At 38.6% G+C, this 22899-nt stretch overlaps 1 protein-coding gene and 1 non-coding gene across 2 annotated transcripts; one reads left to right on the top strand and one right to left on the bottom strand.

The window, feature by feature from the left end:
* Positions 1 to 13033: 13033 nt before the first annotated feature.
* On the bottom strand, positions 13034 to 17373 carry TMEM225 (transmembrane protein 225). The gene is made up of 4 exons (XM_058687131.1): positions 15603 to 17373; positions 14841 to 14987; positions 14218 to 14352; positions 13034 to 13510 (listed from the first exon to the last, which is right to left on the bottom strand). The coding sequence occupies exons 1-4, from the start codon at positions 15778 to 15780 to the stop codon at positions 13284 to 13286; spliced, it is 687 nt and encodes a 228-aa protein (XP_058543114.1). The 5' UTR covers positions 15781 to 17373; the 3' UTR covers positions 13034 to 13283.
* A 5134-nt stretch (positions 17374 to 22507) lies between these two features.
* Positions 22508 to 22614, top strand: LOC131489016 (U6 spliceosomal RNA). The gene has a single exon (XR_009250377.1). It is a non-coding gene; the product is annotated as a U6 spliceosomal RNA (small nuclear RNA).
* Positions 22615 to 22899: the final 285 nt, after the last annotated feature.

Here is a 22899-nt window from a genome sequence, read left to right as displayed (position 1 = left end):
GGGGAAAACTAGAAAAAAAATTTGTTGGGAGGCTTTTTACTATCTACTCAAATCCCCACCTTTCTGAAACAGTTCAGCTCCAATGAGGATAATCTTCTAAATATGTGCTGCCCGATACAGGAGCCCTTGGCCGCATGTGACAATTTAAAATTAAATTCATTAAAACTAAATTGAAAGATCAGTTTTTAAGATGCACTAGACACATTTCAAGCACTGTCAATAGCTCCATGTGGCTAGGGGCCACCATACTGAACAGTACAGATACAGAATGGTTCTATCGTCACAGAAAGTTCTACTGAACAGCACTTAAAAAAGATTTTTTTTTAATCTTTATTTTTGAGAGAGAGACAGAGTGTGAGCAGGGGAGGAGCAGAGAGGGAGGGAGACACAGAATCTGAAGCAGGCTCCAGGCCCCAAGCTGTCAGCACAGAGCCCGACGCAGGGCTCGAACTCACGAACCGAACCGTGAGATCATGACCTGAGCCGAAGTCGGACGCTCAACTGACTGAGCCACCCAGGACCTCCACTGAACAACACTGTTAAAACAAAGAAAGGTGAGGTGCCTGAGTGGCCCAGTCAGTTAAACATCTAAAATAATAACCTTTGGCTCAGGTCATGACCTTTTGGCTCAGGTCATGAACTCAGAGTTGTGAGATAGGAGCCACCTGTCTGCTCTGCACTGGGCAGAGTCTGCTTAAGATTCTCTCTCTCCCTCTACCTCTCACATACTCTGTCTCTTAAAAGAAAAAAGGCAAAACAAAGAGAAAGAAAGAAAGAAAGAAAGAAAGAAAGAAAGAAAGAAAGAAAGAAAGAAAAAGGATAAAGCCCTAGTTTGACCTCAAAATGAACTTGATCAACGACATGTATGAAAATCGAGCAATAACCTTCAAGGCTAATTGTATTACAATGATATGGTGCTGCTTTCAAATTCCCTATCAATATCTCCCTGACACCAAATAGTTATTTAGGAAATTGTAAGCAATGACTGCAAAAAGTCTTGTTCCTGATACAAAACACTTTGTAAGATCAGCCACAAAATCTTGAACCATTAGAGACGTTCTGCCTGGACCAACGGAGAATACACTAGTTTGAATCCAAGGTCCTATAAAGAGTCTGACAAAAGCCCGTATTCCTGTGCAAACTGTATCAGAGAGCCTAGCTCCTAGTTCTGTCTTGCTGACATATGTATGTGATCTTGGGAAAGTTTCTTAACCTCTCTCAACTTGAGTTTTCTTGTCAGTACAATGAAAATGGTAAAAAGTATACTCAGTTTGCCTCACTGAGGCATCATAAGTATGGTATCTACATAAACAAGATATGATTAATGTCCTAAATAAGGTAAGATTTTTTTCCCCCAAACTGATTTTAAGCAGATTTACTATTACATATAGGACAGGATGGAGAAGATTTTACTCTAATTCATCATATCTGAAACCTTTCCTTAGATTCTATGGGATCTTCACTGTAATAAATTTTATAACTAGAAATGTCAAGGTAGATTTCAGATTTTTAACTGGCACGGGAGGCTTTTCTTCAACACACATTGTTAGGTACAATTCTATACATACATGTGAGAATTTTCTATTCCATCCAATTCGGTGATGATTTGTTCTCAGAATGTTTTGTTTGAAGCAGAGAGAGCCAGCAACTAAAACGTAATGGTTCAGTTGTTTATTATAGTGTGCAAGTTATGTATATTATTTTAGATGGAAAGACAAGGAAATAACCACTTTGTGAATTAAAAATAAGATATAAATTAAGAATAAATTTGGGGCACCTCGCTGGCTCAGTCAATACAGCATGTGACTCTTGATCTCAGAGTCATAAGTTTGAGCCCCACGTGTTGTGTAGAATTTATTTAAAAAATAAAAAAATGTTTTAAAACAAAGAATAAATTTCAAATGTGATAAATGTCTCCAAAAGATTATAGATCTAGCCTTATTGGGAGGAAAATATCCCTTCTCCTTGGAGGACCAAAGAACTGTGACTCCTCAAGGACAGGAGTATGTTTCATTCATTTTGGGATCTTGGCAGGTGCTCAGTAACTAACATTTGCCAACACTATACCATCAACTTTTGACAGAGGAGATAGCAGGTATCCAGCACCATCTGTAATGACCCTTGCTTTGGTGCCCATTAACTGTGAACACCTGGGCAAAGTCTCTTGTTCTGAGTCTAATCTGTATAATGGGAGCAATGATGCTCCTTGTACTTTTCTATAGTGTAAAATAAACATCATAACACTTACCCTGTAGGATCGGGTTAAGTGTGAAGTCAGATAACATACAGAAAGCTTTTAGCCCAAAGCCTAGTGGAAGACTGCTAGATAGCACTATCTTGCATGTAAGTAAATGGTAGCTAGGTCTTGAAATTCGGAAAGGATTTTTAAGTGACCGAAATAGGGTAGAACAGAAATGATGCACTTCAGAGGTAAAGGGACAGATGAAGAAAATATGTAGAGACGTGACAGTGGAAGGAATGTCTGAGTAAAGTGAAAATGTCTAACTTAAAATAGAAATAGTGATAAGAGATAATATTGGATAAGGTAAATGTCAGGTTAAAGAGTTCCTGTTTTAGAGTTTATGAGCAGGGGGATGGGGGAATCAAACGTAGGCTTATTACTGCCCAGCTGTGGCATTTGAACATTCAATTTATTTTTTTTTTAAGTTTATTTATTTACTTTGAAAGAGAGAGAGAGCACAAGCAGGGGAGGGGCAGAGAGAGAGAGGAAGAGAGGATCACAGGCAGGCTCCATGAAGCCAGCACAGAGCCTGATGTGGGGCTCAAACACACAAACTGTGAGATCATGACCTGAGCCTAAATCAAGAGTCCAATGCTTAACCAACTGAGCCACCCAGACACCCCTGAACATTCAAATTAAGTAATGACTTAAAGCTTGTGAATTTTCCCTGGCTAAGAGAATCACGAATGCGTAAACTTTTTGTTCAGTTACTCTATTTAAGTCAACATGTGTTGCTGATTAAAAAGGAACTCCTGGATGGCTCAGTCGGTTAAGCGTCTGACTACAGCTTGCCTCAGGTCATGATCCCACGGTTCATGGGTTCCAGCCCCACATCCAGTTCCGTGCTCACAGTGTGGAGCTTATTTGGGATTCTCTCTCTCCCTCCCTCTCTCTCTGCCCCTCCCCAGCTCATGTTTTCTCTGTCTCAAAATCAATAAACTACAACAACAACAACAACAAAAAGGAACTACTTAGTCTAATCATAAATCTTATTCTTCCTCCTAAAAGTGGGGAGACCATAGCAAGAAAATGGTCTTAGATTTTAATACAAGGTCATTCGGTTAGACTTGAGGGACAGAGAAATAAAATGACTTGCTAAGTTCTCAACGACTAAATTCTGTTCCGTGTTTCTCCAATGGATAATTTCAGGCTTGAATATCCCTAAAGAATGAGAAAAAGCCCAAGAAATACATGAAATAGCTGTGGCTCACTTACCTGGAACTTCCCACTTAAGATGTCCCAATCATCGATATATAAATTCAGGCCAAAATGTTTAATACTGCCAAGATTAGGCCTTTGAGAGGGCTTTGGGGAACAGAAGTTGCTAGTTTTAGTGCAAAGGGATTATTGACAGAGCAAGACACAAAATACCAGGCGTTAGGTAAGCAAACCTGCCAGGTGCTCTCCCAAGCCAAAAGTCACAGGGGACCACATAAAGGACCAGACCATGGGAAGGGCAATGACTTTAGTAAGCCATCCCTGTAGGATAAATTAACTGTTCTCCCTCTAGTTTGGAGATGTTTCTGTATCACATCACAGCCCCGTAATTCAAAGATTAAATTTGTAATTATTTGTTTGCAAATTCTCTTTTCCCATCTTTCTCTTGCATCTTATTTTACAGCCATGCCAAATTACTATACAGATCAAAGATTTAAATGCAAAAAAATAAACCAATGACAAAGTTCACTGAAAAAGAAAGAGTTCAACTACCTTGAACCAATACCTTAATCAGACTTTATTATCCTCTACCAACTAGTTTTTGCACAATTATTCTTGTTAAAGATTTAAAAGACCATTTGTATATTTGATAATATTTATGCATATTCATGAGGAAAATTATATACTGCACAAAATCCTCAAATTTGTAGACAACTTAGAACATATTCTTCAGAGATATGCAAAGTCCACTGAATGCTTGTTGTATATTGATTTCCAGAAAATTTATTTCAATTCAGTTATGTGAGATACTCAAGCTCATCACTTTCTTGCCACTAAGAGATATTATCAATTTTTACATCATATTCAATAGAATTTCTAAAAATATAATTTTAATATATTTTTAAATTATTATTGAGGGTAGTATTTCTTTTGTCATTTCAAAATTCTTCCAAGACTTTCATATTGATATTAGTATTTTTTCTGTTCCTTTCCCAGACTTCCCATGCGTTGTTTTTGTATACTTTTTCTTATTTTTGTGCTATTTTAAGAAGAGAAGCTGTATTTACATATAAATAAACACACATTTACATATTCATGTGCATGAATATTTATATGTAACTAGGCATGTATATATTTAAATATATGTGTTTATAATTTATATAAACTATTACATTCTTGACTATTCAATGGTCAAGACCCCGTGTTTTAAATTTTTTTTTAAATGTTTATTTATTTATTTTGAGAGAGACAGCACGTGCAACCAGGAGAGGGACAGAGAGAGAAGGAGAGAGAGAATTCCAAGCAGACTCTGTGCTGTCAGCACAGAGTTCCATGCAGGGCTCAATCTCATGAACCATGAGATTGTGACCTGAGCCAAAATAGTCAGATGCTTAACCCACTGGGCCACCCAGGTGCCCCCACTTTTTTGTGCTTTAAATATTATTTCATAATTTGTTTTTTATGTTTAGAAAGGCCTTTCCCAGTTAATATGCATCCTAGATTACCTAGATTTTATTCAGTTTTGTTCCTTTATTTATTTTCCATTTAAATCTATAGAGAGTCTGGAAGTTTAAGTGAAGCATTAATGTTTTTCTAAGAAGCTAAATTTCCAAACTCTATTTTTTATGTAACTTATACCTTTGCTATTGGTTTGTGATATACTTTTTGTCATACACTAAGTTTTTTTATATGTATCAAGATTTGTTTCAACATTTGATTTTATTTCATTGAAAAGTCTTATCAATTCTCATACCAGTATATCCTAGCTTTACTTGTTTTTAAACTAATACATTTATGTATATTTCACTGATTTGAATTTAGCGATAAATCCAGAAAGATATTAGGTAATGGTGAGAGCAAAAAGCTTTGTCTTCTTTCGCTTATTTTAATACCTATGGTTTTTATTTTTCCTTGTGAGGGAAGATCACTTTATTACTAGATTACTAAACATTTTGAAATGTTTTAAAATATTTTTAACGTTTATTTATTTTTGAGAGAGAGGGAGAAACAGAGCGTGAACAGGGGAGGAATAGAGAGAGAGGGAGACAGAATCAGAAGCAGGCTCCAGGCTCTGAGCTGTCAGCACAGAGCCTGATGTGGGGCTTGAACTCACAAGCCCCAAGATCATGACCTGAGTTGAAGTCAGATGCTTTACTGACTGAGCCACCCAGGCGCCCCTGAAATTTTTTTGATGATTGCTTTATTTTATTGAGGTTATCAATATTTATAATTGGATCAGTTTACATGAAATGAATTTATGTACAGTTTTTAGTATAAATAGATTCTAAAATTTCTGGGTGAAATTTTAAGGTGCTTTGTTTTTGTTTGTTGGCATTAATGTTAGGACTTTTACATATGTATCCAGTGGTGAAATCAGTCTAAAGACTACATTTCATGCTGTCTTGGTAGGTCTTGATATCCAGATAACATCTAATGAATTGGGGACTATCTCAAGTTTTCCTGGATTCTGGAAAATTACTTGTTTTTTTTTAATGCTTACTTATTTTTTAGAGAGAGAGAGACAGAGTGCAAGCAGGGTAGGGGCACAGAGAAGGACACAGAATCCAAAGCAGACTCCAGGCTCTGGGCTGTCAGCACAGAGCCCGTCACAGGACTCGAACTCACAAACTGTGAGATCATGACCTGAGCCGAAGTTGGATGCTTAACCGATTGAGTCACCCAGGCCCCCTGGAAAATTACTTTTTGATGCTTTTTATAAAATTGACCAAAAGTGTTTCCTAGGGTTGTATCTAATTTTGAAAAATAATTTTTTTATCTTAATGATATATGTAAAATGGTATTTCATTATGGTTTTAATTTTCATTTCCTCTATCATTAGTAAGATTGAACATCAGGAACTATTTTGGAATGTCTTTGTGAATTTTTTTTCATATGTTTTCCCACTTTTCTTCTATGTTTTGAACATTTTTTTCCAAATTTTAAGAATTCTTTATATATTGGGGAGATTATCACTTTTTCTGTGATATATGTTGTAAATATTTTGTTTTGTTTATGGTGCTTTCTAATGCAAAATTTTTTTTTGCTTTTATTGAGTCAAATATGTCAATCTATTCTTCTGTTGCATATGAATTTTGAGTTATAGTTGAAAAATATTCCATAAATCCATCTTAAAGAAAAAATCACCTCTTTTCATCTGATGCTTGTACATTTTTATTTCTTACATTTAGTTATCCTTATAAATGATATGAAGTCTAATTTTAAATCCAATTTTATGTTTTTCCACAGACATAACTAGTTGTCCCAACACTATGTATTAAAAATTCCAAATTTGCCCTAATTATTTGAGATTCTATCTTTATCATATATTAACCTTTGCATGTACTTTGGTCTATTTCTAGAATTTCTATTCTATTTCACTAGTCTTCTTACCTGTTCAAGTCAGTATCACACTTTCTAAATATAAAGGCTTAGAGTCTGTTTTGATATCTCATGAGGCTAGTTTCCCCTCTTATATATTTATTGCTTTTATTTTTTAAGGTTTTATTTTAACTCCAGTCAGTTAACACACAGTATTATATTAGTTTCAGTTGTACAATGGAGTAATTCAACACTTCCATACATCACCCAGTGCTCATCACAACAGGTGCACTCTTTAATACACATCACCTATTTTACCCATCTGCCTACCCACATCCCCTCTGGTAACCATCAAGTTTGCTCTTTACAATTAAAAGCCTGTTTCTTGATTTGTTTCTCTTTCTTATTTCCCCCCCTTTGCTTGTGTGTTTTACTTCTTAAACTCCACAGATGGGTGAAATCATATAGCATTTGTCTTTCTCTGACTGACTTAGTTGGCTTAGCATACTTTCTAGCCCTATCCATGACGTAGCAAATGGCAAGATATCATTCTTTTTTGTGGTTGAATAACATTGCATTGTATATACATCTTCTTTATCCACTCAATCTGTGGACACTTGGGCTGCTTCCATATCTTGACTATTGTAACAAATGAATTCAGTAAAGTCTCAAGATACAAAATCAACTGTGCAGAAATCTGCCTCATTTCTATACACCAATAATGACGCAGCAGAAAGAGAAATTTAAAAAATAATCCTGGGCGCCTGGGTGGCGCAGTCGGTTGAGTGTCCGACTTCAGCCAGGTCACGATCTCGCGGTCCGTGAGTTCGAGCCCCGCGTCAGGCTCTGGGCTGATGGCTCGGAGCCTGGAGCCTGTTTCCGATTCTGTGTCTCCCTCTCTCTCTGCCCCTCCCTCGTTCATGCTCTGTCTCTCTCTGTCCCAAAAATAAATTAAAAATGTTGAAAAAAAAAAATTTTTTAAAAAATAATCCTGTTTACACTTGCACCCAAAATAATAAGATACCCAGGATGGAAAGACATTACATGCTTATGGATAGGAAGAACAGATATTGTTGAAATGTTATACTACCCAAAGCAATCTACACATTTAATGCAATCCCTATCATAATACTAACAGAATTTTTCACAGAACTAGAACAAAGAATCCTAAAATTTGTATGGGACCACAAAAGACCCCAACTAGCCAAAGCAATCTTGAAAAAGAAAAGCAAAGCTGGAGGCATGACAATTAGGGACTTCAAGTTACGTTACAAAGCTGTAGTTATCAAAATAATGTGGTGCTGGCACAAAACGGAGCATCAATCAATAGAACAGAATAAAAAATGCAGAAATAAACCCACAGTTATATGATCAAATTAATCTTCGATAAAGCAGGACAGAATATTTAACAGGAAGAAGTTTCTTCAGCAAATGGTGCTGGGAAAACTGGACAGGAAGATGCAAAAGAATGAAACTATACCACTTTCTATCTCTATCTATCTATCCACACCACACACAAAAATAAACTCAAAATGGGTTAAAGACCTAACTGTGAGATGTGAGACCACAAAAATCCTAGAAGAGAACACAGGCAATAACTTCTTTGACATGGGCTTCAGCCACTTCTCTCTAGATATGTCTCCTGAGGCAAGGGAAACAAAAGCAAAAATAAACTATTGGGACAAAATAAATAAACTGCTGCACAGCAAAGGAAATAATCAACAAAACTAAAGGCAACCTATAGAATGGGAGGAAGATATTTGCAAATGACATATCTGATACAGGGTTACTATCCAAAAACTATAAAGAACTTATAAAACTCAACACCCCAAAAACAAATAATCCTATTAGAAAATGGGCAGAAGACATGAACAGACATTTCTCCAAAGAAGACGTACCGACAGCCAGCAGACACATGGACAGATGTTCATCATCACTTATCATTAGCGATATACAAATCAAAACTACAATGAGGGGCAGGGGCGCCTGGGTGGCTGAGTCAGCTAAGCATCTGACTTCGGCTCAGGTCATTATCTCATGATCTCATGAGTTTGAGCCCTGCATCAGGCTCTGTGCTGACAGCTCAGAGCCTGGATCCTGCTCCAGATTCTGAGTCTCCCTCTCTCTCTGCCCCTCCCCCCACTCGTGCTCTCTCTGTCTCTCAAAAATGAATAAGCATTAAAAAGGAAAAACACTACCACGAGGGGCACCTGGGTGGCTCAGTTGGTTAAGCATCTGACTGTTGATTTCAGCTCAGGTCATGATCTCACGGTTCATGAGTCTGGGCCCCACATTGGGCTCTGTGCTGACATCGTGGAACCTGCTTGGGATTCTTTCTCTTCTCTCTCTGCCACTTCTCTGCTCATGCTCTAGCATGCTGTCTCTCAAAATAAATAAATAAACTTTAAATACATATAATATATTCATAATAAAAATTTACAACAATAATATGAAATATTATATTCAAATGGCATGAGGGAGACTTCTAGAGTGCTGTTCAGATTCTGTTTCTTTATTTGAGTGTTCATTACACAGGTGTGTTCTCTTTGTGAACATTTAAAGAGCTATACACTTACCATTTGCGAACTTGTATATATGCATGTCATATGTCAAAAAAGGTTACTCAAACTTTCTTCCAAAACCAAAACAAAATAACACGTGAAAATAAAATAAAGGGGGCAAACAGAGTACGAGAAGAGAAATCATAGCCAAATTTTACTTACATAGATTCAAGAATTCTAAAATAATTAGAAAATTTATTTCAGCAATGTATTAAGAGAAACATGACTAAACGGGAATTTTCCCAGGTGTGCAAACTGTTTAACAATGAGAAACAAGAGAGGAAAGTTGGTGTGGTAAAATTTGTACAGGCACATCAGATGAGTCTGCAAATTTAATTTAAAACAATCTAAAACAAATGGGGCACAGCGTTAAAGTTTTTAAAAGTTAGGCAACAGGTACATAAGTGGTTATCACATTGCTTTCTACTTTGTTCTGTATGTTTAAAATATTTCACAATAAAATACAGAGAAAACTTTCACAAATTATAATTTATATAAAAGATACATCCTATTATTGGAATAGGAAAAAAAATCAACTGATCTCAATAGACGCATAGAAATTTTCAATAAAATTAATCATTTACTTTTGGTAAACTCACTCTGCAAATTAGATATAGAAGAAGTCCTTTTTTTTTTTTAATTTTTTTAATGCTTGCTCATTTTTGAGAGACAGAGAGAGACAGAGCATGAGCGGGGGAGGGGCAGAGAGAGAGGAAGACACAGAATCTGAAGCAGGCTCCAGGCTCTGAGCTGTCAGCACAGAGCCTGGCACAGGGCTTGAACCCACGAACCATGAGATCATGACCTGAGCCGAAGTCAGATGCTTAACCCACCGAGCCACCCAGGTGCCCCAAGAAGTCCTTTAATTTGATGAGGCAAATATGACAAATTCTACAGTGCATATAATATCGACTATTAGGATTATGGAGGCATTCTTATTAAAATAAAGAACATAGAAAAGATGCTTACTATCTTTTTTCCCATTCAACCTTATCTTGGAGCTCTGAGCCAATGAATAAGGCAACACAAAAGAGGTAAGTGATGTAAGTATTGGAATGAAGTGAACATCTTTTCTTTGGACAATATGTTTTCCTCCAAGGATAACCTAAGAGAGCATACAGGTAAAATTATAAGTACTAAAATAAGAATTCAGTAAAGTTTCTAGAGACAAAACATCAACAACTTTACACCAGTAATAGGCACCTAGAAAATGTTATAAAATATTTCAATTCAGAAAAGCATAAAACTGCAGGTTACCTATGAATCAACCTTAACAAAAAGATCTGTCTGGAAAAAATAAATCACAAAACATTATTGAAGGACGTGAAAGAAGACCTATATAAATAGTATCACATTTTGGCATTGGATGAAAAACTATTATTAGCATTGTTAAATATCCCCAAATTAGTTAATAAATTAATATGATTCTGAATCGAATCATAAGTAGGATTTTTCTGGAACTATACAAGCTAATCTTGCTATTTATGTGAAGACCAAAGACCAAGAACAAGTCAAGATAATTTTGAACAAGAATAAGGACTTGGGCATATTGAACATCAACACTTTCTTTCTCTACATAGTAATTAAGATCGTTGTTGGGGCGCCTGGGTGGCGCAGTCGGTTAAGCGTCCGACTTCAGCCAGGTCACGATCTCGCACTCCGTGAGTTCGAGCCCGGCGTCAGGCTCTGGGCTGATGGCTCGGAGCCTGGAGCCTGTTTCCGATTCTGTGTCTCCCTCTCTCTCTGCCCCTCCCCCGTTAATGCTCTGTCTCTCTGTCCCGAAAATAAATTTTAAAAAAACGTTGAAAAAAATTAAAAAAAAAAAAAAAAAAAAAGATCGTTGTGCCATGCAGGGATATAAAAATAGACCAATGGAATACGCTATGGAGATCAGAAACAGACTGACTTTTATGTATATTTGGTATATGTAGGAGATTATGTTACAACTCAGTATGATAAGGAATTAAGCCATAAAAATATTCTGAATAGATAGTTATCCACATGGAAAGTAGGTAAAATTGGATCTTTACCTTATATGATACACAGAGATTATTCCCAATAAGAGTAAAGAGAGCAAGGAAGGAATTGTTATTTATTTTTGGGACAGAGAGAGACAGAGCATGAACGGGGGAGGGGCAGAGAGAGAGGGAGACACAGAATTGGAAACAGGCTCCAGGCTCCGAGCCATCAGCCCAGAGCCTGACGCGGGGCTCGAACTCACGGACCGCGAGATCGTGACCTGGCTGAAGTCGGACGCTTAACCGACTGCGCCACCCAGGCGCCCCCAAGGAAGGAATTGTTAAGTAAGACACAATAAAGCACCAACTAAAAGGGAAAGATTGATCTATTGTATTACATTTCATTTGAATACCTCTGTAAAACAAAAAAAAACCTCATAAACAAGGTTAAAAGCCAAGGCACGACCAGTTAGTATTAGTTTCCAATATATAAGAACTACAAATCAATAAGAAATAGACAAATCATTCATTTTAAAAATGGCCAAACACAGTAATTCAGAGAAGAGGAAATCCAAAAACTCAATAATGAAATGAAAAGGAGAGTTGCTGATAGGGAACGTTTATTGATGTGGCAAGGGACAGTATACCCTGAGTGTCCAGTGTAGTGTTGAGGCACTTGGAGGTCAGAGACAAGCAATATCTGATGTTATGTGGTCACCTGACAACCCTGGAGACCCTCATTTTCTTAAAAAGTGAGCAAACTCAGTGATAGTTCAGAGATTAAAAAGACTGATCACTGAAGGACTGGCAAGGTACAAAGAAACTAGAATTTTCATACATTGCTGGCAGAAGTATAAATTAGAACAGCCATTTTTTGCATCACTTTGTCAATATTTAGTTAACTTGAAAAGGAAGATACTTTCTTTTTTTTAATGTTTATTTTTGAGAGAGAGCGAGTGCGCGCGTGCAAATGGGGGAGGGGCAGAGGGGGGAGGAGCAGAAGGGGGGGAGGGACAGAGGATCCAAAGTGGGCTCTGTGCTGACAGCAGAGAGCCCAATGCGGTGCTCAAACTCACAAATCCCCAGTCGAAGTCCAACACCCAACTGATTGAGCCACCCAGGCACCCCAATAAAGATAGTTTCTGCTATTCTAGTCCTAGATAAACACCCTAAGAGAAATTCTGGCTCATGGACAGAGGGAGTTGTGTATAAGAAAGTTCATAACAGCACTATTTATAACAGAATAAAAGAAAACAACTAGATTTTCATCAACTGGAGAATGAATATTTTACATTATATGTCTACAATGGAAAACTTAGCAGTAGTTTCAATGAATGAAGTCAAACAAAACGTAATGAATCCCAAAACCATACACGCAGTTGAGTGAAAAAAACAAGCTGCAAAAATGATCTGTACAGTCTGACTTTTAATGATCTTTGAACATTTGGAAAGCTAATCTATATAATTTTAAAGATGCATTAAGTTCTTAAAAATGACAATGTGAATGTAAAATGATCAGCGATGCATCATTAAAAGTGTTTTGTGACGAGCAGCAAGGGAGGGAAATGAGATTAGGGAACTTTTTAGAGGAACATCCGTTTTGTCTGTAAATTTAATTTGAAAACATCTAAAGCAAATAGGGCATAATTGTAAAATTTCATAAGGCTGAGTGATGTGTGCACAGGTGTTTATCACGTTTTGTATTCTTTCTGAATGTCTGAAATATTTCACAATAAAATAAGTGTGATGTACAGAGTTAACAATACAGCAAGTATTCATTATTTGTTATTTGTTATTTGTCATTAAATGAATAACAAATGTTATTAAATGGTGAGAACAAATAAAAGAAACCGTTCAGCAGGTCAGGATCAAAAATAAATAAATAAAAATAAAAAAACCACCTTCCGGATCTTCTTACAGACCCTAACCCAGTCACTTGCATTAAATAATGCCAAACAAAGACACCACGGCTGTAGAGACACAATGCACATACACACAACGTTGTTTCTATTAAGACAAGCACACACTGAAAGATACATTGTCAAATCATACAGCCCAGGTTACACGACGTGTTTGGATGTGTGCTCTGTTTGGAAAATCTTCCTTTGTGTGAACAATACTACGAAGCATTGCGGGCTGTTCTGGTAAGGAAATAACTTTGATAGAACTCTCAGACTCCTGTCTGTCCTTAATTTCTCTGCTGGATGTACGGAGGATGGTCAGGCAGGCAAAGCTCTTGATGGATTGTTTGTACTGTAGGAGAGAGAGGACTCCTGGGGAAAAGAGAAGCCAGGGAAGGGTGATGAGGGGTCAATGGAGAGTTACAGAAATACTTCCCTCTATGTCAGCAGAGATACTCCAACCCAAAGCCCTGTGGGTCCCTTTGAACTGCCCCAGGCCACTGGAGAGGAGGATGCTTTAGTGGACGAGACCAGAAGTGTATACACAATAGCTTAAATGCTGTTCATGTCATTTTGAAAGAAGACATGCTTCTGGGTTGTGAGTGCAATTCCAAATGAAATTTTCAAGACTTCTTAAGAAAAGGAGGGTCTCCAGGGTTGTCAGGTGACCACGTAACATCAGATATTGCTTGTCTCTGACCTCCAAGTGCCTCAACACTACACTGGACACCCAGGGTATACTGTCCCTTGCCACATCAATAAACATTCCCTATCAGCAACTCTCCTTAGTCATGACTTGGATGGTTATCTCTGTCCTGAAGTGGGGATGGTGTGAAAGACAGTAGAAAGGGCAGAAATGAGAGCTGCCCTTGAGGCAAGCTTATTGAATACTTCACACAGCCCTCATCTCCAACTCTGCCCTTGAAGGAACTGCCCTCAGAGAGTGAGTCACCTGAACTTTTGCCCTTTAAAATGTAAGGATTGGCACTTTTCCCCATCTCGCTTTCCCATCCTTTTACTCTCCTCTAACGGGGATAGACTGGTTCTAATCACCTATCAGGGGCCCTGAAAACACTCACCAGAGGCCACAAAGAGGGAGACATTTAAGTAGGCAGTGAAAATGATCCAGGTGATCTTGTAACTGGAGTAGTACACGGTTTTACCTTGACTTAGCTTTTGGTGATACATTAGGAGTGCACAGAGCAGAAGGAGACCTAATGTCCAGACAAAAGAAGGCGGTGGGGGGGGGGGGGGGCGCGGAATCCCTTCTAAGGAAATTTGGCTCTTCTACTCAAGTCTTAACCCAAGATATGCCTGACTTCCAAACCTCCTACATACAACTGCACTATGTTCAAAAATCGGGGCCCTGGGTAGCTTGGTCGGTTAAGCGTCTGACTTCAGCTCAGGTCATGATCCCATGGTTTGTGAGTTCAAGCCTCACCTTGCACTCTGTGGTGACAGTTCAGAGCCTGGAGCCTGCTTTGGATTCTGTGTCTTCCTCTCTCTTTGCCCCTCCCCAATTTGTGCTCTCTCTCTCTCTCTCAAACATAAATAAACATTAAAAAAAAAAAAACCCAACCTTGCTAAGTGGTACATTCAATTCAGAAGCTGCGTATCTGAGCCAAAGAACTAGGATGGTTGCAGCCTAGATCCTTAAACCAAATTTATCTCCAAGCCTGTGTTAGGGGAGCCAAGAGGTTACCTGTAAAGAAACTGAGGAAGACAGCGATGAAGAGGGTATGTTTAGTTTGAGGAATCAGGTAGGTAGATTCCAAACCCAGGAACAAGTTATGGATGAAGGAAAGGATGAGAACCAAAATCATCATGGTCCTGACCACTTCCAGGCCATCTGTTGGAAAGCAGAAGCTATGCTGAAAGAAGGACAGATATTTTTTCTAGGCTCACTTCCACCTGGAAATTTCCACAATTCTCTAGGTAAAAATCAGAATGAGGTAAAAATATTTCTTTAAATAATAAAGAGGAACAAGGGGAAAGAATAAAGAGGTAGGGGGCCTTAAGCTGAGTGGAAAAGAGAACCAGAAGAAACTGTTCTCTTAGTGTTTCTGTAAGTTTCTTTCTCTTCTATTCTTTTCACAGAACAGATTTCTTGTTAAATATAATTCATCCTGCCCTCCTCCAGTGGCAAAACAAGCTATTTTCCTTGTTGCCAGTTACCTTTCTTTTATTCCCTCATGTTCTAGATGTGCTGACCACCCTGCTGCTACTGCCAATGTCTCTCAAATGTCCAGCAGTGAAGTCCGTGAGCTTCTAAACTTTTCTCCAAAATATTCAAAATGGCGAGATTTTAGAGTCAGTCTTGACTCTTGATTATGGAGCTGGGTGCAATGCAGCCAGCAGAAGTTGCCCCAGAGAATAATAATGAGTAAGCCGGTGAGATAAATGGAAGTCAAGGAAAGATGAACCCTCCCTCTCCACCCATCTCTTTCCATAGTGCAGTTCTGACCTTCTGGCCAAAGAGTAGTGCAACATATCCAGGGACTGTGGCTTACTGTATTTTTCTTTGTTTCCAATGTCAGTTCAACCCATTCTTCCATGATGATTCCTATGGCCAAGAAGACTAAGGCCCAGGAAGAGAAGACCATGTTGGTGGCCTGGATACCTCTGGGTGATATGTTCCCCATTGTGAGTGGGGATTTCAAGCCGAGACCACCACCAATATCTCAGATGGCTCTTCTCTAATTTGATTATTTCTTCACAAGAGGAAGAGTAAAATCTAAATTTTAGTGATTGCTGAGGTATTGGCAGGGGCAGAGCTCATAAAGCCTGTGGACCAAAGAAGATAAATCCCACCCCCCACTACTCCTATATGTGGGCCTGCCTTGTTGTCAGGGCTGCTAACTGCCATGGAATCATCTATTGACTTGACCCTTGACCCTGATGGCTGGTGCAGTAGGAGGACCATGGCTAGCTACAGGTCATGAGAGAGCTACCCAATATAGAGGGAGATAAAATATCAAATATTAGAGAGAGCTGCCAGCTTTAGTGATAACTAGAGGCCTTGAAAGAGGTTAGGCATGCCTGACTAAAGAGGTCCAATTTTAGAGCTAGGATTATATGTTCCAGGATTACTTGACATTTGGTAGGGATCAGTGAAGAGAAAAAGGCATTCAAGATCGTTGACAGGAATAGTCAGCCAGCTAGTACCACAAAAGGTAATGACCATTCAGAATATAGGATGTTTTAGAGAAACTTGTGTCCTCATTTGGAACGCCTAAAGAAGTTTAGTTAGGTAGGCATCTGGGAAGTAGACCAGCACCTTGAAACCACAAAAGCTGGCTTGATACACCAAAGCATTGCACTCCAATATCATTTATAAGGCCAGACCATTATTTCTTGACAATTGTCTTTGTAACTTGGCAGAGAAAACATTTATGGATCCTTGAGTAGGCCACTATGGTATTCGGTAAGCTCAGAGTCAGAGGATTTGTATTAAAATCCTCCCCGTACCCCGAAAAAAAAGCCTTTTACTGAACTAAGATAAAAGTCATATCTAATGGCCTCTCTCTGCCTATTTCTTTGACCTTTCCATGGGCCAACTGGATTTCTTTCATTGCTTCAAACATGCTGTGCTTTCTTTCTTCCAGACCTCTGTACATATCTTGATATATTTTATTCTAAATTTTTTTTAAAAAAAACAATGCTCAATATATTTAATCTCACAAGGGAGACTCCATGGTTAAGAAAATGGACTCATGATCCTGGCTTTACATCCTGGCTCTACCGGTGAGCAGTTTTGTGATCTTACAGATAACAATGCTTCCTACTACACAAGAGTTTTGTAAAAAGATTGCATGAGTTTAGGAATGTAAAGCACTTAAAAAGCGTTCTTGGCACAAAACAAATGACATGTAGGCAATTACCATAGTATTAATTTGGACTCCTTGGAAAAGCACCTCTGAGGCGGAGAATTGTGTGTGGAGAGTTTATTGGGGACTACTTAGCCAAGAGTCACATCTGCCAGTGTTTAAGGAAGCAGATTTGAGGAGAGGTTGAGCTGAGATGTAGTTGCAAGAAAAGAAATGTTAGCCAACACCACCAGGAGATTTGGACCTGGTGTGGCTTTTGGAGTCATCCTGAGTGCAGCAAGAGAGCTCAGTTTGCCCTGGAATGCAGGCTGTTCCTGGGCTGGTAACTCCCTTCTGCGTCTAGGGCAATTCCTTTATCTCTCAGGAACTTCAAGCCTCAGCAGCCAGCACCTCGGGTAGTCTTGAAAATGAGCTCCCCCCTTCCCCTTTCCTTTCTTTATCAGGGCCAGTTTGCTGTTAGGGCTGCCAACTGCCATAGAATCACCTATTTGTTTGACCCTTGACCCTTGGGGACTAGTGTAGTGGAAGGACCAAGAGGGTCATAGCATAAGAGCACACTATGGCAACTTATATTATTATGCTCTTACATATTGATGCTTTTATTTCTATGCAATAGATCCTTAACAGTAGGATTCCTGGGCTGAAAGACTTAAGCCTCCTTTAAACTTATACATGATGGCACTAAGGATATAAAGATGTAGCCAGATTAGAGAAACTGGTAGGATGTAAGGGATTTGCTAGAGACAGGTCAAGGAGGAAATCATGTATTCAGCTAGGGAGAACAGTAGTCAACGATGCCATTAAGTAAGATGTAAAATATGGCTGGAAACACAAGCCTGTTGAAGAAGCTAGTAAATACTGGTTTGGGTTCAGTTTAAGGTGTCTACAGGGCACATGATAGACAGAATTTTGTTCTGGAACTTGACAACAGATTAAGGGTCATCAATCAGTCTAGGGACGGCAGTTGAAACATGTGTGCATATCCTTATGTAGGGATGTAACAAGAGACAGAGAAGGAAATTCTGGAGAACGTCAATATTTATGATAAAGAGCAAAGGAGGACCAGTCAGAGAGAAGGTAGAGAGATACAAGTGTTGCTGAGGAAGTAAAAAGAGGCTGGAGTTTTGAGGAGAGATTGAGCAATGACAGCTAATGCTGTAAGGAAATCACATTTTGTAGGAGCTGAACAAAAATCACTTTATGGACAATCAGAATGTCATTGGTGGTTTGGGTCACAGCATCTTCAGTAAAATGAGGGCGGGAGTGGAGGCAGAAGAGAGACAGGCAGTTTTTGTTGTTGTTTTGTTTTTAACAGGCAACTAGATGAAATAAATAGCAAAAAAAAAGGGGGGAAAAGAAAAGTAGAATTGTAGTTTCAAGAGGGAAATGTGCAATATTGGAAAAAATAGAGAATAACATAATGATTCCCAGGTACCCTTCATCCAATTTCAATGGCCCTCCCCTGAATTATTCTGAAACAATCGCAGACAATTTCATCTTGAAATATTTGTGTCACAAAAAGATAAGGATTGATTTTTTTCCTGTAGATTTACTTCCTCCCTCTCCCTCCCCACCTTAATCTGGTTTATTAGGAGGTTATCACTTTGTTCATCATTTCAACAGGTCCTTGTGTATTTATCCATTTGAAAACATTATTTTTATTTTTTAAAAGGTAATTTCACTTTTTTATTTTATTTATTTTACAGGTTGTAGCTTTTTATTTATTTATTTTTAATTTATTTAAAGTCAAGTTAGTTCACATAAAGTGTAGGATTGGTTTCAGGAGTAGAGCCCAGTGATTCATCACTTGCATAGAACACCCACTGTTCAACCCAACAAGTGCCCTCCTTAATGCCCATCACCCACAAAGCCCATCCCCTCCCAAAACCCCTCCAGCAACCCTCAGTTTGTTCTCTGTATTTGAGACTCTTATGGTTTGCCTCCATCTCCATTTTCATCTTGTTTTTCCTTCCCTTCCCCTGTGTTCATCTGTTGTGTTTCTTAAATTCCACATATAAGTGAAATCGTAGGATATTTGTCTTTTATTTTCATTTTTTTTTTAATTTTTTTTTCAACGTTTTTAATTTATTTTTGGGACAGAGAGAGACAGAGCATGAACGGGGGAGGGGCAGAGAGAGAGGGAGACACAGAATCGGAAACAGGCTCCAGGCTCCGAGCCATCGGCCCAGAGCCTGACGCGGGGCTCAAACTCACGGACCGCGAGATCGTGACCTGGCTGAAGTCGGACGCTTAACCGACTGCGCCACCCAGGCGCCCCTTTTATTTTCATTTTTTAGAGTTTATTTATTTATTTTGAGAGAGAGCGTGCAAACAGGGTACAGACCAAGAGAGAGGGAGAGAAAGAATCCCAAGTAGGCTCCACGATGCCAGAGCAGAGCCCAATGCAGGGCTCAAACCCACAAACTGTGAGATCATGCATGACCTAAGCCAAAAATAAGACCCAGACACTTAACTGACTGAGCCACCCAGGTATCCCGAAAACATTATTTTTAATATATTCACTACTTTAGGCTGTTACCTTATTCCCCCTCCCCCCTTTTTTTTTGCTTTTATCCCCTTGAATTTCTTAAGATAGTTTAAAATTCTTTTTTAATATGCCAGGATTTAAGGTTATTTTTTTCCTCTCTGCACTGCTGTCTATGTCTTAGGAATTTTTTCTACATTTTTTAAAATAGACGTTTTAAGAGTATTTTAGAGTCACATCAAAATTGAGCACAGACAATTCTCTGCCCCCACACATGCACAGCCTCATCCATTATCAACATCCCCCACCAGAGTGGTACATTTGTTAACAATTAATAAACCCTCATTGATACAACGTTTTAACCCCCAGTTTATAGTTTACATTAGGGTTCACTGATGGTTATGTTTGACATTTTCATATGACTTTTTCTCCATCAGACCTCTTCTCAGGATTGCTTGCTCAGAAGGAGATTCTTCTCTTCTAATGGGGAGCGCTAACATCTATCATCCATATTCCTCCAAGAGGATTGATTGCTAATGAAGAAACCCAGCATCACAAGGCAATATGCTTCACCATTGGTGTAATAAGTTGCAATAGGGGCATATTACATCTTGTAATATTGGTAAGTATTACCAAACTTAAAGCACTCATATAAAAGTGTATCCATTGATCGACCCCAGGTCCACTGGAATCTATGGAACGTACTCTAGACCTGAAACCAGGCTTCTCAGAATTGGTGAGGAGAAAAGAGGAAGCAAAGATTTGCAAAATTGAGTATATAATCCACTTCATGTGACAGAGACCTAGTTTCAGAATTTTGCCTCATTTGATATGGTCTTTCCTTTGGCCTATGTAGAGCCCTTTCAGTTTCTGCTCCGCGGGATCTAAGTACTCAAACCTGAGTGTTAAGGCTTTTTTTTCACCATCTTTGTAATAAATTTCACTTTCTATTAGACTGCTATATTGTTATTTCCTTCTGACAAGACCACAGTAGGATTCTGCTCCTGCATTTGTGGACTATGTGGTAAGGAGGTGCCCTTCATGACCTCCAGAAGTATTCACTAGATTGTTCCAGTAAAGAGCTTTAGTTTCACCAGAGAGCCTTAGTTGTATTTATGTCAAAGGGAAAGCCTATAGTTGGGTAAAAGAATACATTTGAAATACACATCTCTGACATAGGGCTGGTATCCAGAATATATAGGAACTGCTATAAATAAATAAGAGAGAAAATTTTTCTAGTAGAAAAATGTGCAAAACACATGAACCAGACACATCACAAGAGAATATCCAAATGGTAAATAAAAACATATTGTAAAGGTTCTCTGCCTCATTTGTCATCAAGAAATTGAAGAAAGTACAGAAATGTTGAGCAGTGTCATAGGAAACAGTCTCAAAATGAAGAATTATGGAACAAAGATGATTTATTACTACCTATAATACTTAAGCAATTTCCAAATGCTCAGAGCAGTTTTAGGGCCTTTGAGAATAGAATATCCTCTAAGATATAGCTATGAATAGTTATGAAGAATGTAAAACATTTCCATGCATATCCAAGAGGAATCTCTTTAACAATCTGTGTGAATCGATGTAAAGGGTGCTATCAAGCAGGAAAAAAAATAATAATAATAACCCTGCACCCTAGTCCCCATTCTGCCACTAACTGGCCTTTTGTTTTTTTTGTTTTTTTTTGTTTTTTTTTATTTTTTAATATATGAAATTTACTGTCAAATTGGTTTCCATACAACACCCAGTGCTCATCCCAAAAGGTGCCCTCCTCAATACCCATCACCCACCCCGCCCTCCCTCCCACCCCCCATCAACCCTCAGTTTGTTCTCAGTTTTTAACAGAAAAAAAAGAGGTTAGAGTGGGAGAGAGCCAAAGCATAAGAGACTGCTAACTGGCCTTTTGGTTAGTGGGCAAGTGATTTCCTTCTTTTGAACTTTAAGTTTAAATGAGGTGATTTTATTTAACCTTGCTCACTGTCTCAAGCAGTAACTTTAATATGTGGGGTATTAAACCTCTGTGTGGGTATTAAATCTCTGTAGAAAAGGGAAATGAGATGTCTTTGTTTTCATTCAGTGTTTGGGATTTGCATAGCTGAAATCCGACCAAAGAGTAGGTCAAGTACCTTCTTTCTCGCTATGACCGGACAATGTCTTTGTGGTTTTGGTATTGGAAAAGGAATCTAATTATTCATTCAATCATTCACTTTCAGGTTGCATTTTTTTTTTTAATTTTTAATTTTAGAGAGAGAGCCTGCAAGTGGGAGAGAGGGGTAAAGGAAGAGAGGGAGAATCTTAAGCAATCTCCACGCTCAGCACAGAGCCTCCTACAGGGCTCCATCCCACAACCTGAGCCAAAATCATGGCCTGATCATGACCTGAACCGAAATCAAGAGTTGGATGCTCAACCGACTGAGCCACCCAGGCACCCCAAGTCTCATTTTTTGATAGGAACAAACCTTTCAACACATACATAACAATAAATGTCTCCTTTCTGTACTTCTGCTTCACCCTATGCATACTTCTGGAATTATTTGTTACAAAATGTTAAAATATTTTGTAGGCATGTGTATTTTCATAGACCATATGCTCTTAGAAGGCATATTTTTTGGGTTATAATTGTATCTTCAGTGCCTGAAATAGTGCCTGTCACCCCTTATACAACATTTGTTGGGGAGATGAATTTCCACTGCCCTGACATTGACCACACACCTTAGCGTCCACCTTTCCCCACCCCAAAATGCACTAGGAGGGGACATGTGAATAAGGGAAGCAGTACCTCAAGGATCTGACCTATGGTGTTAGAAAAGTGTTGGAAAAGGAGGGTTTAGCGATTTATGTTCCTCATCTCTACCCCCAGGTATAGGATTTCTATGTATATAGTCACCAGAGTATTTCATGTTTTACCTGTGAGATGTTTTCTCCCTCAGTTATTAGTACACATGCTTTCTTTATTTCATCCATTTTGTCTTCTGTCCTCCATTCCAATCCCTGTACTGTGATTTTTTTTGCCCCATCATTTGGTTCTCTTGAGGGTTAAAAAACTCCGGGCATGTGCTCGCTTCGGCAGCACATATACTAAAATTGGAACGATACAGAGAAGATTAGCATGGCCCCTGCGCAAGGATGACACGCAAATTCGTGAAGCGTTCCATATTTAAAACAAAACAAAACAAAACAAAACAAAACAAAACAAAACAAAACTCCGGGCTTTCTTTCCCAGGTTGTTGCTGCAGAGGAAATGTAGAAGAGGCCCTAAGGGTGATATAATTTTCTCTCACCACGGACTTGTACTGCAAAGAAGTTTCATTCCCTTCTACCTCTAACAGTAAGAGCTAAAGAGAGAGATCTTGGAAAGGCAGAAGTTTTTAGTCTCTGATGACTTAGAAACTGACAAAGTTAGAAAATATCTGTTTAAAAAAAAGCAAAGAGGGGCGCCTGGGTGG

The sequence above is a fragment of the Neofelis nebulosa genome, chromosome 10 (genome assembly GCF_028018385.1).
Source record: "Neofelis nebulosa isolate mNeoNeb1 chromosome 10, mNeoNeb1.pri, whole genome shotgun sequence".
NCBI lineage: Eukaryota > Metazoa > Chordata > Mammalia > Carnivora > Felidae > Neofelis > Neofelis nebulosa.
Note: the sequence above shows the minus strand (reverse complement) of the source record. Positions and strands in the feature narration are given on the sequence as shown.